General features: G+C 45.9%; 1 protein-coding gene across 3 annotated transcripts in view; it reads right to left on the bottom strand.

Annotated features, from left to right (window-relative positions):
- The window catches only part of LOC112661500 (epidermal growth factor receptor), a 196,999-nt gene that overhangs the window by 46,323 nt on the left and 125,851 nt on the right, over positions 1 to 24,825 (bottom strand). For all 3 annotated transcript variants that reach the window (XM_025449571.3, XM_035701348.2, XM_035701347.2), the window contains exons 2-7: positions 13,552 to 13,703; positions 12,515 to 12,698; positions 9,437 to 9,571; positions 3,794 to 3,862; positions 2,849 to 2,967; positions 1,207 to 1,348 (exon numbers count right to left, since the gene is read on the bottom strand). In XM_025449571.3, coding sequence (XP_025305356.1) covers positions 1,207 to 1,348; positions 2,849 to 2,967; positions 3,794 to 3,862; positions 9,437 to 9,571; positions 12,515 to 12,698; positions 13,552 to 13,703 — 801 coding nt within the window. The remainder of the gene's footprint in view (positions 1 to 1,206; positions 1,349 to 2,848; positions 2,968 to 3,793; positions 3,863 to 9,436; positions 9,572 to 12,514; positions 12,699 to 13,551; positions 13,704 to 24,825) is intronic.

The raw sequence follows: 24,825 nt of genomic DNA, 5'->3' as shown, positions 1-24,825 counted from the left end.
GGGGGTGCGTACCGCCAGCTGGTTCTGCAGCGAGCCAGGCACACGGTCCCCTTCTGAGCCTCTGCTCACTTGCAAGTAATTTATGTATGTTAATATTAACACAAATATCAATATGTTTCTGGAGCTCTACGTGTTCCTGTTTTGACTTCCCCAAGTATGTCCTCAAACATAATTATCGGACACCCGTAATTCTTCTTTCAGTAAATTGTCTGCTTTTGCTCTCGGGCTCTGTTTTTCTGTGGATTTTTAAAGATTTTTTTTTTTAATTTTTAAAGATTTATTTATTTATCAGAGACACACAGAGAGAGAGGCAGAGACACAGGCAGAGGGAGGAGCAGGCTCCCCTGCGTATTTTTTAAACCCTACCTAGTAAAGGCCCTCTCTCAAAGATTAGACCTGTGTCATGGTTGTGGGAACTTAAAAAATTTTTAGCAAGTTAGTTCCGTTACAATGGTGTATTATTCTGTTTGTGTTTTTTTTTTTTTTTTTTTCCGTACAGAATGTAAAAGTTTTCATGTCCATAAACCTGGTAGGGCAAATCTGCCCCCTTGTAACTATGCTCACTATTTTTTTTTCTCTTAGTCTCTCTTCCTAGAAATCAAGATTGGTTTCTAAAGCTCTTCAGTTAGACAACGTTAGACTTTCCCTGTGAGGGCATAATTCATATCATCATTGCCCTGAACACCAAGCCACCTGTTGAAGGCAAATGCCGATAAGCAAAACCCAATCTGAGACAATTAAAACCAAACAACACACAAAGAGACTCCAATGGAGTTTTAGTTCCCTCAAGAGGCACAATTTTTTATCAGAATTTTAACCACTGAAGAAGGCAGGTCTTCTGACACACTCTCTAATTTTCAGTACCTGCCAGACACGAGAGCTAAACAGTGAATCATCCAACCAGACAACTGAATATTCTAGACTATTCCAGCTGGACCTCAGTCCCGGGGTGTGTTTCTTGTCCTGGCCACCACGCACACGAGAACAGACTCTGCTGGACAGAGCACCAGCCATCACCTGACACCTACGGCAGGGGGCGGGCACCTCATCTGTGCACCGGGACAGGTCCACGGTCACCTGCCTGACAGTGAGGCAAACATATGGACCCAAAGACTACCCGAGACAAAGGACTCAAGGTTCCAAGAGGAGACCAAACAGGAAGCAGCCATCTGATAAATGAAAATTTTTCACATGTGATGAACTCACGGGGGCATTTCTTCACGCAGGTGGCACCAAAGCTGTATTTTCCCTCTGGGTTGACGTCCATTTGGTAGGTGGTGGGGTTGTAGAGCATGAGGGGCGGGCAGGTGTCCTTGCACGTGGCTTCATCCCGGAACTTGCGGCAGACCTATCACAGGAGGGACAACATGTACGGGTCAGGCTGAGCAAGGGTGCTCGGGACTGTTTCAACTGTGTGCAGAAAGCTCACCTTGCAGTTCATGTCCAGGAATTTGATTTAAGCAACCCCTCCCCCCAAAAAAACTAGCCAAAAACACTTCTAGAAGATTCAGCAAGATCTTAAAAGTCTGATTTTTCTTGTACTGTCCGAGCTGTGATAATTTATGGATTACGATGATAAAACCCACATTTTTATTAATTTACAAAATGATGGAGTTCACATACTACTGTGGTAACTGTGGAGTGAAGTTATTTTTAAACTCAATTTATTGGGTACCCCTTATTAAAAAAAAACAAAAAAAAAACAACAACCCTTGAGGTTCTTTGGAATTTACTGCCATATGAATTCTATTCTTTAGAATTTATTGCCAAACTGCAGAAAACCTTGATGAGGGAGGGCACTGTGCAGAGGGGACCAGGCCACAGACAGCGGTGGCCCTCAGACCCACCTGCCGTCTCCCGTCCAGCGGCACATCACAATCAGCTCAGACCAACCAAGTCAAAAATCCCTGGGGCCGGGGATGCAGCCTCTGGAACTTAAAAATCCCCCTCTCTGGGGATCCCTGGGTGGCTCAGTGGTTTAGCACCTGCCTTCAGCCCAGGGAGTGATCCTGGGGTCCCAGGATTGAGTCCCACATCGGGCTCCCTGCATGGAGCCTGCTTCTCCCTCTGCCTGTGTCTCTGCCTCTCTCTCTGGGTCTCTCATGAATAAATAAATAAAATCTTTAAAAAAAATAAAGCAAAATAAAAACAAAAATCCCCCTCTCCCTGAAACTGGAGTCTTCTGGATTCCACCCCAGGTGGGCCTTCTTGTCTGGAGCCCACAAGGGTTTGGGGCCACCTCAAGGACTCCTGTCTGCTGGCCCTCATGTCTCCAGGACTCCCAAGGTGCGTGCAAGCACCGTGAGATGCCACCTTCGGGGGGGCCCACAGCCCGCTGGGGCAGGGAAGCTCCTGTCAGGCCTTTCTGCAGTAACGGGGGCAAATGTGAGTGCTCCAAGGCCCCTGATGTGGGGTGGGGTGGGGGTGGGGGGTGCAGGAGGCTCTGAAAGAGCAGAGCGAGTGGGTCAGAAGATCCGGGTGCAGCTCCAGCCGCGGACCTCAGGTCTGTGTGGCTCCGGGTATGTCCCCCAATACCTCTGTAGAGGTATGTTAGGGGCCTTCCGCTGTCGCCTCCACTGTACTGAAGCGGAATAATGAGGAGCGTGACAACAGTGCGGCTGGCCACAGCCAACTCCAAGGCCAGACAGCTCACACTTAGTGCTGCTGCTCATTCCTCCCCCAGGTCCTGGTATGGACTCCACAGGCGTGGTGCCACCCAGGCCACCATCCAGCATCGTCAGGCAGGGACACCGAGGCACAGAGGGGTCCTACAGTTTGCCTGAAGTCACGAAGTAAGTGGTGAAGGCAGGACAAACGCCGCTGCTTTGCTGGGCAGGGCCGGCCTTACCAGGCAGTCGCTCTCGCGGGGCCCCGTGCAGCCGGCGGCACACTGGTTGTGGCAGCAGTCGCTGGGGGACCTGCCGCGGCAGCGCCCCGAACACTGCTGGGCACAGATGATTTTGGTCACTGGAAAGGAGCAAAGGTCACCGGTGAGCTGAAGAGCCAGGGAGGGGGGTGAGGGGTCATTCTCCAGGGGCCTTGCAGGGTACTTGCAAACAGCAGGTGAAAAGGTGAACAAAGTGATGAATTTAGTGGCTGCCCGGCTCGTCCAAGTTCCCGAACATCCGCACTTGGCCAAAGTACACTGAATCATGACCTTTCTTTATTGCACCTCTTTTTCCCACTTATTTTTAATCACTTAGGAGGACTCATCAGATCAGGTCTAGACTTCTAGAGCTGCTCACTAATTACATGCTGGCGAGAGCTGAGATTTCGGGTGATACGGAAACACACCAAATAACAGAAGTGCGTGCCCAAAAGCAGTGTGTAAAAGGACCCAATAGTCACATCACAAGCAAACTGAACGACAGGCAGTGAACTTGAAAAGGGGGCTGTCCCCAGATTGTTTGGCCACCCATGCTCCTCAGCTAAGGATCCCAGCAGAACCCTTCTAAAAGGGTTGCTCGTGCTTCTGTGTAGACGGGCCCCCAAGGGAGAGAAAACAAGAAGTGTCCTGAAACTCAGGTAACACGGGCAAGTCTTCTGTTCCCAGGAAAATGCAGCAAACATACAGTTCAAAGAAACTGGTGGCATCTGTGTGGCTGACTTTCACTCATTAATGACAAGCTCCAGTGCCCCAGATGGCCCACACCGGATTAACCGCATGCAGGGAGATTTGCAAGGATGTCATTCACGCAACTGCTTTTTTGGAGCCGTCAAAGGGCAAACACCTATGAGTATAAGGGGAGGGACGTGGGCACACATTTATCTGAAATTCTGCTTGCTGACTTACGTTTCTGGCAATTCTCCTTTCCCGGACCCCAGCAACTTCCATTGGGACAGCTTGGATCACACTTTTGGCCTAAAATGTGAAAGTAATCGTTAAATTCCTATCTCAGAGGAAGAGAATGGATGGAAGGAACTGATGACAACCTGCCCTGAGCAAAGTGACGTCCTAGAAACAAGGAACAGCTTTCACATTTCTTATTCTTTTGTTGGTTTGTTTGCTGGTTGGTTTGTAAGATGACTCGAAAGACTATCACAAGGAAAAAAAAAAAAGAGGAACCATGTTCTGCTTTTTTGACATTTCAGCTGCAGAAACCAACACAGGAGAATTACTGACTTGTCACAGGCCATGAAAACTGAGGTCGAAATGGTCCAATCTCCACATCTGTTTAGCCTTGGGGATCTTCCAGCATCTCAGTGTGAAGGGTGTCCAGTCTGGTGGGGCTGGTGCACACACTACACCCACTGTGCCAGTCTCGAGTGACCAGGGGGTCAGTGATCTTGGGGAGATGGGGGCCTGCAAATAAAGACTCCTAGACCCGAAGCCAGACAGAGGTCCTGACGCTGCTCAAAGGGTCCAATGTTCACAGTGCGCATCACTTTGCTGATTAGCTAAGCCTGTAGCTATTGATTTTAAGCTACTGCATGGAAATATTGATGTCGATCGGTTTTTGCAGTTTTTTTGTAAATGATCAACTACAAATTACAGCTACAAGGTTTTTTAAATCTCATCGGTTGTGTTTCGTTTTTCCATTAGCATTGAGATACCTGAAGACCAAAGCCTTCTATCTGTATAAAGAGAACAGATCGACTACCCAAGTTTGTTGGAAAAAGATCAGCCGTGCAGGTATCTTTTGTTGCAAAGACACATCAACCTGAAGGAGGTCATGTGTGCCCCAAAGTCTCCTACAGTCAGGAAGAATTTAATTCCCGGTAGAATTTAGATTTCAAATGGAAGAGCTGTTGATTTCCCAAGTTACTGTGGAACTAGGACACACCTTTATGAGACTGAAAATCTTTCCAGTCACCCAACAAGTGAAGGGCATTAGTGCAATGCTGGTGCTCCTAGGAATCATGAGAGATGGTGAGGCCAAACCCCAAATGCACGGTGCGGGCTGTGAAGATGAGAGGGACAGAGACAGAAGTAAAGAGACAGAGAGGGAGAAAGGCAAGAGAATCAGTACCCAGAAGTGTTAAAAGTGCCTGTGTCTGCACAGTGATGTTATTTTTACTGTTTGCCCTAAACTTACAGTTCTCAATCCCTATTATAAGAATGTAGTAGGTTTACGAAACACAAAATATTTATTTATTTATTTATTTACTTACTAATTTTTTAAAATATTTTATTTTTTTATTCATGAAAGACACAGAAAGAGAAAGGCAGAGACATAGGCAGAGGGAGAAGCAGGCTCCAGGCAGGGAGCCTGATGTGGGACTTGAGCCTGAGACGGCAGATCACGCCCTGAGCCAGGGGCAGGTGCTCAACCACTGAGTCACCCAGGCGTCCCCAAACAAAAAATATTTAAAATAAAAATGCTTAATGGCACCTTCCCATATCAGAAAAACACATGCCAACCAATGAATTGAGGTTTGCTTATAATTCTATTATTAACCCTATGTGACAAAAAAGGAAATGCAGGCAAATTATAGAAAATATGGAGGGATCCCTGGGTGGCGCAGCGGTTTAGCGCCTGCCTTTGGCCCAGGGCGCGATCCTGGAGACCCGGGATCGAATCCCACATCAGGCTCCCGGTGCATGGAGCCTGCTTCTCCCTCTGCCTATGTCTCTGCCTCTCTCTCTCTCTGTGTGACTATCATAAAAAAAAAAAAAATATGGATAACAGAGGGGCACCTGGGTGGTTCAGTCAGTGAAGCATCTGCCTTTGGCTCAGGTCATGATCTCAGGGTCCTGGGATTGAGCCCTGCATTGAGATTCCCTGCTCAGTGGGGAGTCTGCTTCTCCCTCTCCCTCCGTTCCTCCCCCTGCTTGCTCACTTTCTCTCTCGCAAATAAATAATATTAAAAAAATAAAATACGGATAATAGAAAAAAGGAAGAAATGAGAATCATGCAGAGGTAACCAATATATACATAAGTATATGCATATATAAGAATTGATGTCACACTATACTTTGTATCATAACCTTAAAAAAAGCTAATAAAACATGGTAATTTTCCATGCCTTTAAATATCCGTCTAAATAACATGATTTTCAATGGCATGGCTTTGACCAGGCTCTCATTTTTACATAGGTAAGTTATTTCCAACATTCATTATAAATAAGGCTCCAAGGAATATTCTTGCACAAAAATATTTTTCTATATCCTTGGAATTTTCACTCCTCTTAATATTTTTTTCGTAATCTTCCTAGACATGAGGAGTGCATACTTTAAAGCTTCAATACATATTGCTGAAATTCTATCTCTGACCACATTTGACTAATTTATATGCCAACAAGAAGAATATAAGAATTTCTGCTTCTCCATACCCCTCCTGATCCAGGTATCTAAAAATCAAAAGGAATCCAAATCTTTAGCAAAGGCAAAAATAATGCTTCTTTATTTTATTTTGACCTTTTTAATACAACAGTAAGAAATAACATTTTACTTTATTTCTTGGCCATCTTTGTAGGTGGAGGGCACAAACTGCTCATGTCTTTGGCCCATTTTTTTTTTTTTTGAGAGGTTCATCTTTTTTTTTGTGGGATACCTAAGACTACTTTATACGATCATATTATCAAGAATATCAACCCTTTTCAAGGTAAGCAGTTGATGTACAATGTTTTTGCTGTTTGTCATTAAGATTTTTTTCATATTTAAGTTTTCTTTTATGGTATCCAACTGGCTTTTCTTCAACTTGGTATTCCCAATATCCATCTTTATGTTTCTTTCCTAGCACTTACATATATATTCAGCAATGCATTATACATCATACAATCTGGAATGTATATTGGTGTATAAAGTGGATGACTGATTTCTTTTTTTAATTTCTCCCTCAGTAAACCCACCCAATTTAACTTCAAATTCCAAGCTACAGCAGCAATAACATCACGTGGGGGTGCTCTGGGTGACCCTTCTGAATCTCAAATCCATTGTCCATAAAATACTTTAATCACCTTATGAGATTTTTTTAAATTTTTATTTTTATTTTTTTATTTATGATAGTCACAGAGAGAGAGAGAGAGAGAGAGAGAGAGGCAGAGACATAGGCAGAGGGAGAAGCAGGCTCCATGCACTGGGAGCCCAACATGGGATTCGATCCCGGGTCTCCAGGATCGTGCCCTGGGCCAAAGGCAGGCACCAAACTGCTGTGCCACCCAGGGATCCCGTGAGATTTTTTTAGATACAAATTAAATGAGGCAAGTTCTCAGAAGACACATGTGCCATGAAGAGTACTGGGCTGGGGCAGGGGTTCCTTCAGCACAAAAGGAGTGGCAGGCTCCTATTCTTGTTCCTGCTGGGTAATTAATGAGGAGAATACAGGTAGCAGGTGGACAGTGTCTTTTTTTAAAAAAAAATCATTATAGTTCTGTCCCTTTGATACTTTTCCCCTTTATAGTTCAATCATTCTGGAATGATTTCCTGAATAATAAATCCTTCCCTCATTTGCTTGAAATGTCATTTCTTTATGGACATTTAATTTAGCAAGGCTTACTCTTACTGTCTTTCTCTTCTACATGTGTAGCTTATTCTTACCCATCTATTCTTTTTTTTTTTTTTAAGATTTTATTTATTCGAGAGAGAGAGAGAGAGAGAGAAAGAAAGAAAGAGGCAGAGACACAGGCAAAGGGAGAAGCAGGTTCCATCAGGGAGCCCGACGTGGGACTCGATCCCGGGACTCCAGGATCATGCCCTGGGCCAAAGGCAGGCGCTAAACTGCTGAACCACACAGGGATCCCCTTACCCATCTATTCTTAACTCAATAACCATATCAGTTTGCAGTTCGTAGCTTTGGCATATTTGGATCTTGTTCCTACATATATCTATCATTCTTCCTTCCCAACATTTTCTTTCAGGCTCTTTCCCACAGTCCCGGTGTGATGAGGACAGGTGTGTCATTTGGGCTGGTTGATTCAGTCTATGGCAAATCCGTATTAGCCTCACAGCCTTCCTGTGTCAGTTTTTCTGTTGTTATAAATGTCCACAATTTAACTCCCCACTTGTCCATTAGATAGCTGCAGAAAGGTTAACCTGGATGTCACAGGTAACACAAAATTTTGCACTGTAGAACAAAATTTCCAGTTTCTTGAAAACACGGTACCATGCCGAATATCTCTTGGAATAATGTATTTATAAAACAAAGGAGCTCAACACCCAGGTTCATGGTGACATTATTCACAAGTGTCAATAGGTGGAAGCAACCCAAGAGCTCATCAACTGATGAATGGATAAGCAAAGCATGTGCATACATATATACACATGATGGGATGTTTATTCATCCATATAAAGTAAAAATTCTGATACATGCTACAACCTGGATGAAACTTGAGGACATTACACTAAGGGATGGAAGCTGGTCACAAAAAGACAAAGACCATGAATGAGGTCCCTAGAGCAGTCACACTGTAGAGATGGAAAGTAGAATGCTGGTTGCCAGGGGCTGGGGGAGGGGGAGGGGGAGTTACTGTTTCATGGGGACAGAGTTTCAGTATTTGCAAGATAAAAAGAGTTCCGGAGATGCATGGTGGTGATGGTTGTATCACAGTGTGAATGTGCCTCATACCACTGAACTGTATGCTTAAAAATGGTTCAGATGGTAAATTTTATGTTAAGGGTATCTCGCTACAATAAACAAACAAATACGAACAATAAGATAAAATGAAGTAACAAGAAAGGGGCTCTAGTCAATTTTGAAGATCCATGTGAACTCCAAATTCTTTGACACCAAAAAAAAAAAAAAACCCAAAACAAAACAAAAACAAAAAAAACCTACCCCAAAACAAAAACGTGCATCCACTGCACAGTTTAGGGAAACAGAGAAGCAGGAAATGGTGATGACTTCTTATTTTAAAGGCTTGAAAGACCAGGGAGATCAGGAAGGGAGAAGCCAAGCGGAGCTTGGTAACTGTAAACATGTGTCTTCAGAGTTTCCCACACAGGACTGCCAAGGGGCCAAGTGGTGCTGCCCCGACCTACAGCCTGGCCCCCTGCCAGCCTCTCCCTGGCACGGGCCGCTCTGCCAATGAATGGCAGGGACCGGGTCACTGGCACCAGGGGAATGTGGACAAACGCCCCCCCTGTGCACCGTGCCCAACTTTGCCTGGGGCTCTGTGTAGGAGGGCAGAGGTCACCTTACGTGCTTCCGGAGAGCCTGGCGCTGCTTGGACGCTCAGCAGCAAGTCGGAAGCACACAAAAGTTTGGCTTGTCTCCTCCGGGCATGACGGGAGAAGCCCCCATGCCCGGGCCGACAGCTCTTCTCCATGGCCACATGAGGGCTCAGCTGTCGTGGAGGGGGTGATCTGCTCTGTTAGCAGGCATGCCGTCACGAGAAAAAGCCTTTACCTTCTGTCCCGGATAAGTTAGCTATTTTTGCTTTAGATGAATGTGGCTTAAACATGAACTCTGTTCTCTGTCATCTCACCACCCCAACACACGACAGCTCTGTCCCACCCACAGGAGCTACAGGCGGAGGACATTTATGGAACACTTACACCTGCCCGCTTGGTTCTGGATGTCCATCGACATGTTGCTTATAAAATCGTTGTCAACGATGTCCCGCCACTGGATGGTTTCCACGTTGCAGAGGACAGGGTTATTGCTGAAGCGCACAGCGCCTTGTAGTATTTCTGCGCGTGAAAAGAACCTCAGTTATCAAACGGCCCTGTCTTTAAACTTCCACAAAGTACATATGCAATACTTCTTCACATTTTGACTTCTGCTAAAATAATGCCGGTGTGCGAGCAAGACTCCCTATAGAGCTGTGGCGGAGGGAGGGGGGGGGCAGTTGAAAAATGAGTTGATGATAGTGCTGCGGAGGGGTTAGGGTTTGCCTCCTGAAATAGGCCTCTGATCCACAAACTATCAGAATTCAGAAATACGGGGAGGAAGAAAGGTGTGTGATGTTATAAGGGGCAAACGGGACAGACAGGTGGTGGCAGTCACCACCGTGGGCTGGGAGGTCAGGAGAAGGGGTGATGTTGTGAGCTGCCTCTGGAGCTCCTCACCAGAAAAAGTGGCAGGGGAGTGGGAGGGGAAGGTGAGAAGAATCTGTATGTTTGATGAAGAGATGGTGGACACTAGGAATGCAAAGGGCATGAAGGACCGGTATGACTGTTTCAAAGGAAGAAACAATACAACATGAAAAATCTGTAATGGCTAAAAAAATTCGAGGGTGAGCAAAGTGAGAGTATTGCATGTACGACATTAGACAGACACGGTTACTATGTCGTATGTGCATAAACCACTGCAGCAAGGATAAGGAGGACCTAGGAGCTCACAAGGTAGACAGGTCACAGGGTCAATGAGCTCATGCCACGGGAGACCATGCATGACACATGACAGGGCCAGGTACTCTGCGAGTTGCTTGAAATGCATTATCTTAGTTAATCCTCACAATAGTCCCATGACTGTCTGTAATTTCAATACAGATACATAAATAAAGCCTGGCAACCCCCCACCCCCACCCCCACCGCCACCAGCAGGGAATGGGACTACCACAAGCACAAAGTACCAATGTGGACAAGGAAAGGTCCTCCCCGGGAAGAGCTCTGAGGCTGTTGTAAAGAATGACAGTTCCCAGAACAGAAACAGGAGCATATTGTGGAATACAGAGGGGAGGGCGCAGCAGGCTTTCCGCAGCCAGAAGACTGCAGCAAACGCACGTCGGAGGGCCAGGCAGGCGTTGGCTTCCGCGGATGGTGCAGAACAAAGGAATCACAGAAGGAAGGCTGGGAGGTCCCAAAGGGCCAAATTGTGGAGCACTGGGTAGAAAGTCAAAGATGACAGCAGGACAATCAAGAGAGAACATTTAGTCAGGAGGCAGCCAGAGTCAAGAGGATAAATCTCTGCTGAGAGGTCAGACCCGAAACACAACGTAGGGGCGTTAAGGCTGCTGTGACACTCAGGACAACAGACCACGGTGCCAGGAGAGAATGCACGATGGAGGGTCAAGGGGGGGCCTTACAAAACACCTACAACCTGCAAATGTGAGAAGTAAAAGGAAGGCAGCAAAGGTCCTGGACGATCCAGGTGCCCCTGACTGGTAGCTTGGCAGAGGAAGAGGTCATCAGTCTGGCAGCAGTCACTTTTATTTTTACTTTCAGTATTTGATGATTTTATACTTTGTGGTGGGCACTGAGTTAATTATTAACAACGGTGCTTCATTACTACTAAATAATTCACATAGAATAAGGATTTAATAACATTAAATAATCTGCCTTCATGTGATCCCATGCCAACAACAGAAATAATACCAACAACAGGAATAACTCCTAAGTGCTTTTTCCACAGAAATTCACTTAATTTTCTCAACACCCCCAGGAAGTGTGTTACCATTGTTATGCACGTTTTTTAAAGAGGAGGAAACTGAGACACAGGGAGGATCTGCTCCAGGGGCATCTGGCTGGTGAGTGACGGAGCCAGGGCTAGAACCCAGACATCCTGGCTCCGGGGTCCATGCTCTTAACCACATCTGCCTGTCACCACGAGATAGCACGAGGCCAGACGGGCAGATTGAGGCATGCTCAATGTACAGACCATTTTGCAAAACGTGTAAATAGCACAAATTAGTATTAGCATAAACGCAGACCATGTGGGTGGGTGTTCTGAGCAGCTAAAGTGGTGGGTGGAAAGTCTTCGGGCAGTTTTACAGGATGGCCAACCCCAGGAGCCCAGCTGGAGGGCTGTGCCAGCCGCTTCTGAGCTCGGTCTGGATGCATCACCTCATCCCAGCACATCCATTGTGGGGCTCCTACCGTTCCCAGGACCCCCTCTGTTACGCACCCTCTGCTCTCGTCCCCCTCTTCCTGATGGGCTCCCTTCCCGTCACAACCGCACAGCACATGGGAAGGGCGAGGACCCTGGGGGCAGAGCTTTGGTGGCCATTCCTGGCCATTTTTTCACTAACGTGGGACCTTGGGAGAATGACTTTACCACCATTTCTTTATGTGTAAGATGGTGGGAGTGTAAACACCCGCGTTGAAGGGTGGGCGTGAAGTTGCTGATGCAATGGGATGGGCACTGCACCTGCCACACAGCAAGGGCATGCTCCTCATTATCTTCAATTTTATTTAAATCAACTTCCTATCCCTTCTATCATCTTAGCTTCCACTTGAGGGACCTTCACGAGGGACCTACTCCCAGGAATTCAAAGTTCTTCTGCAATACCGTCATCCTCTGTTCTTCTGTATTACAGCATTGCTCTGAAGACTGTCCCAAGTAGGGGAGGTTTTTGATGTATGTCCCTTACACCTGAGGTCCAGGTATTAGGATTGGCAGTTTATTCAGCCAAGGTCATCTGGTCTCTATGTCCCAGAACCATTACCATTTCTTACTCACTCTCTGAATATTTCCCCACGAATATAGGAGAAGTGGTACCGGGTTTAAAACTTCCCTTCCCTCTCCATCACCTACTGTCTTCTTAGTCACTTCCACCTACTGCACCTTGCCCAGAGCTGGTGCTCAATACATTTGTATTTGATGAATAAAAGTCTTCTCTGAGTGGCACTAAAAAATATTTTGGTCTGAGCTGCTGTCTGCAGCCCCATCCTCCCGGTGCCCTGGCCTCTCACCATGCAAGTTTCTCAGGGGAAGCTCCTGCAGTCCAGTTTTATTTGAGCCATAGTTGGAGAGGACGGATAAGGCATGGGTGTTTTCATAGAGCACATTTCCTCGGATGATCTGCAGGTTTTCCAAAGGAATCTTCTCCACCGTGTTGAGGGCAATCAATACATACCCGGCAACTTCCTGGATGGTCTAAGGAGATCAAATGTCAATGTGTTATTTCTCTTGTCAAGAGCTCAAATATGCAAGGTCTAAAATGGGTCAAGAAAGCCCAGAACACCTAAGCCAACCACGCACGCGAGTGACTGACAACTATAAAGCAGGTGGATGACTACAGTGAGGATAGGGGAGGTGACAGGGTTTACGATGACTCAGGTACTTCTGCCTCTAGAGCCTGCTGGTGATTATAAAGGGCAACGTGCATTATTTAGCAAAGCTCTGACTCTCGTTTCACTTGGTGTTCACTATGCTCAGAAGAAAATGAAATCGTTTTATCTATTCGTGTTGTATCCGTCTTGCACACTTTCTTATAAAAAGCAACACAGAACCCAGAAAGCCAATCAAACCCAGAGTTCAACTACCACCCAACTCCAAAGCTTTCAGAGCTGGCTCCTGGTGGCTCACGAGAGCCCACCATGAGACATGTGGGAAATGGAAGGAGCGATGCAGCTGGGATTCAACTAGAGGGGGAGTGTTTACACCAAGGAAATGGGAAAATGCTACAAAGTAGGACTTTGTCTTTTTCTCAAAGAGCCAATATCCCAGGATACCACAGCGACAGCAATGGTTAAATGCTTAATATCAGTGTCTCTGATGATAGTGAAACAGCAGGCCAGCCTGTTTCTCTCTGACACTATTTCGTAGCTCTGACTTGACACTAGCTGGTGAAGTGGTTTTCTGATAAAACTTGCATCTGTAGTTCCCCCAGGACACATAACTGCTGTAGCAAAAGCAAATACACTTCCAACTACATTATCTCAAGGTCCTTATCTCCTTATATTTCCTTCTATCCTTTGGGTAAGACAATCAAATTGACTGAACTAACCTTTAAGAAGGAAAGGTCATAATTCCTTTGCATGTAGGTAATTTCCAAATTCCCCAGGACCACCTCACAGTTATTGAACATCCTCTGAAGGCTCAGGAAGTGGTCTTCAAAAGTGCCCAACTGGGTGAGCCGGTTACTCGTGCCTTGGCAGACTGCAAAAAAGGGAGAAAAAAAAGGTTTTACGTGAAATGCCAAGTAGCAAAACTAAAATAAAATGTTCACAAATTTCAACTAACTGCGAGTTTTAGCGACTTACAATCTTAATTCTGATAAAAGGTCACTAGGATGAATGCGACAAGAAAATGTTTGTGTATGTAAGATACAGTTTGCGATAAGAGATAGCTCATCCCTATAATGCACGGAATCATTTGAAATGTTAAAAATTCAAGGGGAAATTCGATGAAAATCTTTAAGACAAAAATAGTCTTTTAAAAAAAAAAGATTTATTTATTTGAGAGAGATAGAAAGAGCACAAGTCTGAGAGGGAAGAGGGGTAGAGGGAGAGAGAATCTTACGCAGAGCTTGACCAGGGATCGATCTCACGACCCTGAGATCACAACCCGAGCCAAAACCAAGAGTCAGACGCTCCACCATTGCACCCAGGTGCCCCAAGACAAAATAGTCTTTTAGAGCTTTAGTAGACAAAAAAAATGTGTATCATAGGGTATTTATATAATGCAATTACAATGTTGAATTAGTACCTCCATAATGAACTTTTTACTTTACAAAATACAATTATCACATTACTGCGTGTCCGAGGGATATTTACGAACGTAACAGACGCCGGCCGATATTTTCTGACCACAAGGTTGTACAGCTTAAAATCGACGGCAAAAGTGTAGATGAAAATCCAACTGGCCAGAGATTATAAATATTCTTCTCGACTAACGCATCAAAGAACAAATCAAAGGCCTAATTATCCATCCAGAAAATAATGACGCGGAAACATACATTTCAAAACACACTCAACTGAGAAGCCAACCCGTGCTTCTGTTTGTCCACACGCCGTGCGAATCCTCCCAGAACAGGTGGAGGTGCAACTGCTTTGCATTCTTTGGCAGGACACAGCCTTGGCACGCTGAACTCCCTCATGTTCTAACTTCGTACAAGAAACAGTTTAAATTAGGGGACCAAGGTAGATTACGGCACTACAGCCGTCGGTCTATCTTTAAAAGCACAGGAGATTATAATAAAGTCATCTTTACAAACCTGGCTCTTTGAAAGACGTGTTTCAGCAAGCATAGCCAAACAAAGAGGTCTGGGGCTTTTGAAGCAGGGAGCTTGTTAAGGGACTATATACTTTGAACCAAAATTATCGTAAGAGTGAAGAAATATGGCCTGTGGCTTTGGAGGGTAGGTTCAGCGCGAGCCAGGTTCTTCCGCACGGGCACAGGCGCGACCGCAGCGGTGGCCAGGTGGCTGGACACGAAACAAGGCCAGAGTCAAGACGCAGGTACTTTCCCGGGAGACTCTTTCCACATTTACATTTCTATTTTGCAGGCATCTCTGTTCCTTCCCCACGGGAACTGCGTCACCTGACCGTCTGCCCTTGCGTTTTGGTGCCACGGCAGCGAGCGCATGTTCAGACACCACATCATCAACCCCATGCACTGACACTGACATTAAATATGAAGCAATCGCCACATCCTCTTGAACTCTATGGGGATTTCCCTCTTCTGTGGCCTCCTTCAAATCCGGTGTTGGGGAGATCTCTCACTGGGAACTACAACTGCCCGACCATGCCAAGCATAGCCTCCCCGCTCCAGGCCCTGATCTGCTCCAGGGGCCCCTTAATGCTCCCCGAATTCTTCCAACCACAACCCTGGGTTGACCCACACAGCTCTGGGCTGCTCTCACTCGGAAGCACAGGCTGCTCTGATTGCACCCTTCACTTGGAACATCTGTACACAGCTGGCAGCAACGCATGCACATGGGGCCAGACTCGTTGCCCAATCCCAAGGTCCCTAACGATGCCACCACTGATGTAGGTGCAGGGTTGCGACAATAAGCCACGACCTTTCAATCGGCACACATTGAAACAAAAGCTGCTTTCCAGGCTGGCAGACTTGGTCTCCACATTTCAGCCCAACTGATTGGCAGCCATGTGGGGAGCACAGTGTTACTCGTGCCCTTTGTCCCAGCCAGGTGAGCGGTGTCCTAGAGCTCAGGGGGGAGCACCTGTCAGAAGACCTTCCTCCATGTACAGAGAGAAACAGCAACAATTGCTTTCATTTGAAAGAGTTTCTCTCTCTCTCTTTTTTTTTTTAGATTTTACTTATTTATTTGAGAGAGCGAGAGGAAGCACAAGCAGGGCGGAGGGGCAAGAGGAGGGGGAGAAGCAGGCTTCCCGCTGGACGGGGCTCGATCCCAGGACCCCGAGATCACGACCTGAGCCAAAGGCAGAGGCTTAACCGACGGAGCCACTCAGGGGTGCTGGGTGATATCAGCTTGTAAGGTGCTCTTGCCTGCCCCCCAAATTTTTATTACTAAGTCAATCACAAAGGAACATTTGTCAGCAAAAAAGGAAAACATGCATGTTAAGTTTAGCTTGTTACATTATAGAAGAAATGATTTCAAAAAGACCACATTTGTCCTTGCATTCATTCACTCAGAAAATGCAAAATGAGCTCCTAAAATATTTATTTGATGGATACCTATCATGACCCCTCACTGCTTACAATGTGTACGAACTACTTTTATATTCAGGAAAAGAGATGCCGCATCTGGAACAGCAACGTCACACATTACTGATATGAACGTTAATTCGAAAAACATCTTAAAAAAAAACATTTTGGGAAGCAACTGGACAACTCATGTAAACAAATGTATATGCTTTATGAAGCTTCATGCAAAGTGTTGTTCATTTTTTAAAATGTGGCAAACTGTAAAAAGCCCTAAATGCTCACCTGTCAACAGGCATGTTCTGGAGACCAAGAAAGCAATTGGTACAATACCGTGTGATTCCGTTTGAGGCAAATCCATCTTGAATTCTATTCCAGGATTAGTTACTAAAGTCTCCAAAGAGATCATTACAAAGCTGTTCATTTGAGACTTTCTCCTGCCGTGTGCCCCAAAGCAGATGACAGGGTCTTAACTGAACTCCAGAGTGAGGATCAGAATGATTTGATCTAGGTTTCTTTCCTTTTATTTTTTTTAAGGTTTTACTTATTTATTCATGAGAGACACAGGGAGAGGCAGAGACACAGGCAGAGGGAGAAGCAGGCTCCATGCAGGGAGCCCGATGCGGGACTCGATCCCAGGACCCCGGCCGGGATCATGCCCTGAGCCGTAGGCAGACGCTCAACCCCTGAGCCACCCAGGTGCCCCTGACCTAGGTTTCTTGATTCAACAAAGTATAATCTTCATTCCATACTTATCCCAAATGTCTCACATTATGAATATAAAGCAATGGAAAGAGTTAAATGTGAGATCACTGAATTAAGTAAAATTATTTTTAAAAAGAAATCACAAAACTAGTTAGGCAGGTTTAAGACAAAACTGCAAAAGGGCAAGAGCTTTTTGATTCATCCAGGAGAAAGTTTTTGTTTGGCCACTTCCTCATTACGTGACCCCGAATGACTTCTCTAAGCTCTCCCCGGCACGCTTTCCTCAAGTCGTAGGCATGCTGAAAATAATCCTGACCTTCCAGAACTGTTTTACAGCCTGAATAAACACAAAAGCTTTTCACCTTTCTTTTGTTAAAATTAACTCCTGAGAAATGTGACAGTGACACAAGATGCACCTGTACAGCTGTAAGAGGGCCCCTGTGGATGGACACTCGCCCTGGGGGATGATCTGACCTGGGAGTGTCTGGACCTGCGAACAGCTTCACTCAAATATTGGGCATTAAATAGAGTTATTTTGCCTGTAGAATATTGATCAGAAAAGGAAAGAAAGGGAAAGGAACTTACGCAACGGTTTCATTAACAGATGCACAGAGGATTAGGTGTGTAAGCCATTTATTCAAAGGGACCAGTAATAGGACTTCAGAGCCCTATACGAGAAGGCTAGACAATTGAAAGTGTATCCAGCTCCGTACAAAATGCTAGTGATCTGCTCTATCTGTTACAAATCTGAGGATAAATTCTACTGAATCAAGAGCAGCAGCCGTACAGGTGCTACTAAGCACTCAGGTTTCTCATCTTCAGATTTTACTAGGAAGATCCGGAACCGGGTCGAAAAGCTGAAGGAACAACACCGTAAATGTCCTTAGATGAGACTTGTGACCATCTTCTCACCTAACTTATTTTTTAACGCATTGCAAATACGGTCCGAATGCCGGAACACTGGTCCCTGGCACACCATGGGTTAGAGCTCGAGGTGAACTCACAGCTGTTGTGTGGAGGCAGCACACGCACCTGTGACGGGGGCCGTCTGGAGGGCAGCATGGGAGAGGTTCAACGCACGCACACACCTGTGGAAGCTCCACTCCTGCCACCACATAGGACATCAGCCCTGGGGGCCCCTCAGGCCTCTTCCCAGCTACACCAGCAACCACTACACGTGACTTGTCTTCACTTACAACAGTTTTGCCTACTTCAGAATTTCAATTAATGGGATTCCGTGGAATTGGAATCGCTCTTCTGGTAAGGCTTATTCCACAGCCTCCTACTGAGAGGCACCGACGTCATGTTGCACCAGCTTGCAGTGACACTGAGAAATGTGTTTTAGGGGAAGTTATCTGCGTATTATCCTTGGGGATCTCGGGCTGACCACAGTCTGCTTGTTCTTTTTCTTAAGAACACCCCCCCCCCCCACACCACCACCACTGATCTTAACTGAAAATAAAAACAATCTGCCTCCTCTAAGTCTTGGAATACTCTTGATTTTATGGGGTAGGGCCTGTGGCTTTCCTGCCTCATTATGGGGGTGTACACCTCTCTTTCCCCACAAGCCTGGGCAAATCTGTATTGCTGATTAAGACACGACCTTAAAACAAGTTTCTCCAGATTTTCCCAAATCCACTTAGACACTTTTGAAACTGCCTAAAAAAATTTATAATTGTTTTAATTTGTTGTTTTCTCAACTACATATTAAGGTTTGCCAAAGGAGCTGGCTCTTGTGAATCTCTCCCCTTGGCCTTCTAAATTGCGCTTTGATCCTTGCCCCATTTTCCACAGAACACCTCGTTTTGAAGCAGAAATCGTATCACACTACTCCCTTGCCTTGAACCATCCAGAAGTTTCCCCGTGTTATCAGAACACAGTGGAGGCTCCTTTCTCCTCATCTCTGCTTCTCTCAGCCTCTTCTGCTCCCCGTTCCAGGCACACTCCCCTAGTTCTCTCCAGCTGGCCCAGTTCTTGGCTCACTTCCAGGGCTATCCCATCCACCTGGAATGCTCTTCTGTTTCCCTCCAGATTTCTACATCTTTCTCAATGGTCATCCCTTTGGAAAAGCCTGTCCTGGAACCAGATTAGCCTACATATCCACCATTAAATCCCATCACATCACCCTCTTCCTTTACTTCCAAGTAAATTTATCACTACTTAGAATTATTGTTTATGCAAATATATATATTATTTATTATTCATCTTTATGGTGGGGAGAGGTGGATTTTATTTACTTTTTATTTTTTAAGATTTATTTATGTATTTGAGAGAAAGAGAGCACAGGGTGAGAGAGAGAGAGAGGATCCTCACCCAGACTCCCTGCGGAGCACAGAGCGTTTACATTGTCACCGTGGGTTTCATCAAAGGCCTTGTAGAGTGGGAAAAGTCTCATCATCGTGAAGATTTTTCTTTATTTTCCAAAGCTTTATATTTTACCGGTAGTTCCTTATTTTATCATGTTTGATTTTTAACTAATAAACAGTTCTCAGCTTGTAGGCATCCAAAGATAGTTGTCGAACTTAATTTGAATTTACACTGCGATTTGGAAGGGCATATGTGATCATCAAAAGGTCCTCTGAAATATTTGATAATTTGCCACGTGCATTATAATATCCCTACTGGACTAAACACGCCAGGCTCTGACATGTCCGATGCAACTGCAAGCTACAGTAACTCCAATTAAATGAACAAGCAGAAGATTTTAAAATAATCTCTCTTTTATTTTGGAGTTAGGACCAGAACACCAAAACTGGTTGATTTCCATCCCCCATGCTTCTCCTCCTAGCCATTTAAGTAATCCCAGGCCAACTTCATGATATTTAAACAATATACGGAATTAGGATACCTTTGTATATCGTGTCTACTCTCTCGGGAGTTAACTGATGTGTCTGAATCCCAGAAAGTCCAGTTCTACGAGAGACTGTGGAATATGCTTCTAGAGACATCATCAAACATCAGAGTGACGATGGTGATAGTATCAGTATGGGATGGTCTCCTGCCAGACCCAGACTCTCTGGGTCTCAGTGTTTCTCACTGGTTAAAAATGGGACCAGCTCAACATATTTGACAGGGGAGGGTGAGCAGTTACATGATCATGGACGTGGAAGTATTTCATAATTAACAAGTCTCTAAATATAAATTATGTCTCACACTGGGGCTTTACCCTAGCAGTACGCATTGCAACCAAACCTTGGCAATCTATTCCTGCCTATGTCTTCATGATACCAACAAACCATTTCCCACTCCCCACCTAGGGACTTAAAAAAAATTTTTTTTTAAATCGTCTCAGCAGAACTGGTAAGTTGTGTTGAAATTTGAGACGCTTGAGAATTCTGAAATAAAAGTCAGCACTTTTCATTATTACATATAGGATGTGAGCCCAAGAACGGTCCTAACAATGGAAACTAAATATCTTAAATCACAGGGCTGGCAATCCACTCCATTTTTAAAAAAGTTTTTATTTATTCATTTGAGAGAGAGAGAGAGAGAGAGAGAGAATGAACAGGGGGAGGGGTAGAGAGAGAGGGAGAAGTGGACTTCCTGCTGAGCAGGGAACCCGGTGGGGGATTCGATCCCAGGACCTTGGGGATCACAACTTGAGCCGAAGGTAGAAGTTACCCCCCGCCTCCCCCCTCCCCGAGCCATTCAGGCGCCCCTGCACTCCATTTTTTAATAGGTAGTTTAATGGTTAGTCAGAGATCAATTAGTCCAATGTATCTGAACTCTGAGAAACTCATCTGAACTGAAAAAGATTTCATAAATCACACCCATCAACCTTTTCTTCATTCAATTCAATAAACCTCTTCTGAATACTTAGTGCGTATCAGACAGCACTCTGTCTTGGTGGCCAGTGTCTGTGTGTTTTAAACACATGGACATGTCCTGAACACAACCTCATGGAAGGAGGAAAGACACACATCAGCATCTGTATCAGGTCATACAGAACTCGATCTAGTCTGTGGCTAATACATCATACCTTGACTGAGTATTGAACGCTGAGCAGCACACAGACGAAAGGACAGATCACCGGATTTGGTTTAAAAATCTCTCTATGTGAAAATATAAACAACAGTGAGCTTAGTGTGTCTGGTTTTTCCTTTCTAGAGATATCATGAGTAAGCGCCTCCTCTCTGGCCTGAGTTCTGTTTTCCTAATCTCCTAGCTGGGGACTATTGCTTACTCATGGTCAGGGGCTCTCTCTCTTCACATATAGGAATACTTCTCAAGTGACTAATACCACTTCCCTTCCAAGTGTCTGGTAGCCAAACCACTGCTTCTATCCTTCCCCTCCACTGCAATTTTCGCTTCTGACCTATTTCTTGAGAGCTCCGTCACCTTCTCAGATTAGTACCTCAGACCCACCAGTGCAGGGCAGTGCGGAGTCAAGACTCATGTCACTCCCTGACATCTGCACAGTCGTCCGGGTTTCCAAAGCTGGACCCCAAGAAGACTGCCCTGAACCTCTGCCTGTACCCTGGATGAGGAAGATGCGTTGAAGAGCTAGTTACCATGGAAGAACCCATTGGATTAGGGTGGGTTTGCCCATCTCATTAGTTAGCTGTCTGGCACACAGCAAGTTGGGAGACTTGGAGGGATGAAGCAATTCGGGAGTGGGGTTGGGTGATAGAGCTGACACCAATGATGGTCACAGACAGTAAGCCAAGAGAGGGACTAGTGGAAGGAGGTGGGAAATTTAAGATTCCAAAATGGGGCTGTTGTCAAAGACTATTGCTTGAAAACGGGTTTAAAACATGGTCAACGTTTGACCCAAGACTGCCCTCAGTTTACTGCCGCCTTTCAATTCTGACTTGACTCTGTTCAACTGAGAACTGGTGAGCAGAAAACAGTGGGTGGGTGAGAGCGTGAGCGCTCAGGTCCAACATACCCAGAGCCCTTGGCATGTCTGGTTGGCAACTAGCTACATCTTCAACAGCTTCTCATAGTATGGTCTAGTGTTACAGGTCAGGGTGCAGCTCTTCTCTTCCTAGAAACACCCTCACAATCTATGTCATTCCCAGCAAGGTGACGTGGAGGTAAAGCGAGGCAGGGCTGACAAGATTTCACTCCTCTGGGCATGGTCCTCACCCAACTCGCATACCTTCTCTTTTATATTCTGCTCAGGTCCACATGACTCACTCTCTAATGACCAAGGCTGAGTAATATTCCCCATATTGGGCTATTTACTTGCTGGTTGAGCTGTCCTTCTAGAATTCATTTGAATGCCACACAAGGCTGAGAAGCATCACAGCAAGGTGGAGTCATTAGCCTTAGGTGTTCCTACAGCCTCTCTGTAAGGGTTCATCCCCCTATGCTCTGTGATCGGCACCTGGGCCAAGAGGGGCTATTTGTTCTTTTGTTCACTTACTTAACTAAAGCATATTTAAAAAAATAGTATAACCACCATTGCCAAGAATGAATCAGAAGTACTCACTGCCTTGGAGGAATATATTAGCCCTTTGGGGAGATGACTTTACACATGAAAAAAATCACTGGACGTCCCAAAACCACTCAGGGTAGAGATATACTAAAGAAACACAAGTCAGCAAGCAGAGAAATTGCCAACCTGGAGTCATCTGGGAAGAGGAAGCCAATATTCCCTATTACCAAGCAAACGGAAACACAATATTTTACATTCAGACCAAAAGAACAAGTCTCCCACAAATGCCAGGTGCTGAGCTGGTGACTTTGCCTTGCACAGCCCCATAATATTCCACACTCAGAATATCAGGTTTCTTCCAATCCTGTTTTTCTGCAATCCCTTCCCCTGGCTCACTGCCCATATCCCAATTTGGGGTACAAGTGACCCTTCCTGGGTTTCTTTACAGTTATCTGCATGTAATGATCATGTCTCCATCCATTCTCACTAAACAAAATTCTGGAAAAGATTTGTAATTTGTAAGGAAATAAAATATTTTTAATCCTGAATGGGGAACAAAGACCTTTTTGGCAAGCATTTCTCTGCAGAAAGACTCTGGGTTCTATGTGGCAGTGCATGTCCTACCCCCTACCCAAGGTGGTTTAAATGTTATTTAAATTTTTCTCTCTGTTATTATCTGTGTTTTGAAAAATACCAGCCTCTAACACACAGGCGGTCTCTCAATACACACACAAGTTGGCTTATCAATGAGTATTAGAAAAAAACCCAACAGAAAGGACCAACCCCACCCCTGCCCCAGCAAAAAAAAAAAAAAAAAAAAAAAGACACACAAAAAGCAAAAACCAAAAAGACACAACAAAACAAATAACAACAGTAAACGTTTGAAACAAGGGAGCAATCACTAAGACACCAGGTAAAGGCCATTACACCAGTGTTTGCCTCTTAAAACAAAGATAGTCCCAGGGACCCCCCCCCCCCCCTCATGGCACCTGCCAGGTAAGGCTTGTCCAGCCCCTCAGCTAGCCTACGAGCCTCAGCTGCCCCAAGACCAAAGGTGCCTGTTGCAGGAGCGCAGGCAAGCCTGGCAATGAGGTGCAGGCAGATATCAGAGCCCTTCCACGGGGAGCCTCGGGGGGCAAGGGTGGATCTGGAATGTGCCGCAAGCATCCACAGAGGACAGTCAGTACCTCAAGGGGCAGAGGAAACACAGAGAAGATACTGGAGGCCAGGAAAGCTCAGCCACCCTATACGGGCCACTTGGGGGAGAAAAGGATTTGGGGGCCGGGGTCGGGGTGCACGGGGCAGCCAAACAGATAGCTGAGGTTCCCGAGCCATTCTCTGGGCTGAGTTCATCACTCTGCCACTTCGGGCCGGAGCTGTCCCTGTGTCATCTGTCTCCTTCATCTGTCTCCTCCCTTTTGCTGCTTGAGACAACTGAGAAGCAATGAAAGGAAGAAAAATAGTCTGCCTACAAAGATCAGTGGCTTGGTATCACCAACGAGGGGCACTACTGCTTGTTTTGTTTTGTTGTTTTCAAGTTTACATGTCAGGTTCTCAGCAGAACTCTTTGACCAATACGTCATCAAGAATTCGAAAAGTGGGACGCTTGGGTGGCTCAGCAGTTGAGCTCGGGGCCTGAATCCCAGGGTCCTGGGATCGAGTCCCACAACAGGCTCCCCATGGGGAGCCTGCTTCTCCCTCCGCCTGTGTCTCTGCCTCTCTGTGTGTCTCTCATGAATAAATAAATAAAATCTTTAAAAAAAAAAGAATTTGAAAAGTAAAAAAGGAAAGAAAAAACTGTGGAAAGCTATCCTCACCCGCCATCCTGGGCCATTCTGAGTACAGAACAATAAGAGCCCAACTCTCATCGGCACCTGTCGATGGTCAGTGACCTTGGAGCCCCAAGGTCAGGATTAGAACTCTGGTTCCACTACCACCAAGGCAACTTCCAGAGTCCCTTTTTCTTCACCTAATAACACAGGGACTTAGGACTCGGGAGGATTCGATATGGTGGCAGACTTCCTGGCTGAAGCACCTGACCCAGGGCAGAGCCTTTAAGAGACACTACGATGCCTTGAGCGCAGTCCCGACTGGACCCCAGCAGAACGAATGGCTTATGGCTTCCTTCCTCTGGGCGGCAGGCCCCTCTGCCTTCTGCTCACAAGCTGTGTGTGGCCTGGCGAGCAGCTGCGGGCTCTCTCCACTGAGCTACCCAGCCTGCCTGGGTCACAGGGCCCGGCCCTGCCCCGAAAGGAGGGCATCTGGACCCATACTTGAGCGGGGGTGGGGGGGGCAAGCCGGGCACTGAAAGCTGAGGGGGCCACACCTCGGATGGGCCTTTCAGAATTCCCGCAGGAGAACTCCCAGCTTGCTGCTCAGAACATTCTCCACTGTTAAACAGTTTTCACTGAGGAAAAAGCCCTCGCCTGACCCTTTGCGGCAGTTCCGCGAGCGTAGCTGGATTTGTGTGCTGCGTGCGTGCACGTGCTTTTATTCAATGCTCGCCTGAAAGCGGACAATTTTTTCCTTTACTCCTACTTAATGTAAATATTCCCTTTAAGTTTCACT

This window comes from Canis lupus, chromosome 18, assembly GCF_003254725.2.
Source record: "Canis lupus dingo isolate Sandy chromosome 18, ASM325472v2, whole genome shotgun sequence".
Taxonomy (NCBI): domain Eukaryota; kingdom Metazoa; phylum Chordata; class Mammalia; order Carnivora; family Canidae; genus Canis; species Canis lupus.
This window is presented reverse-complemented; position numbering and strand designations above follow the sequence as displayed.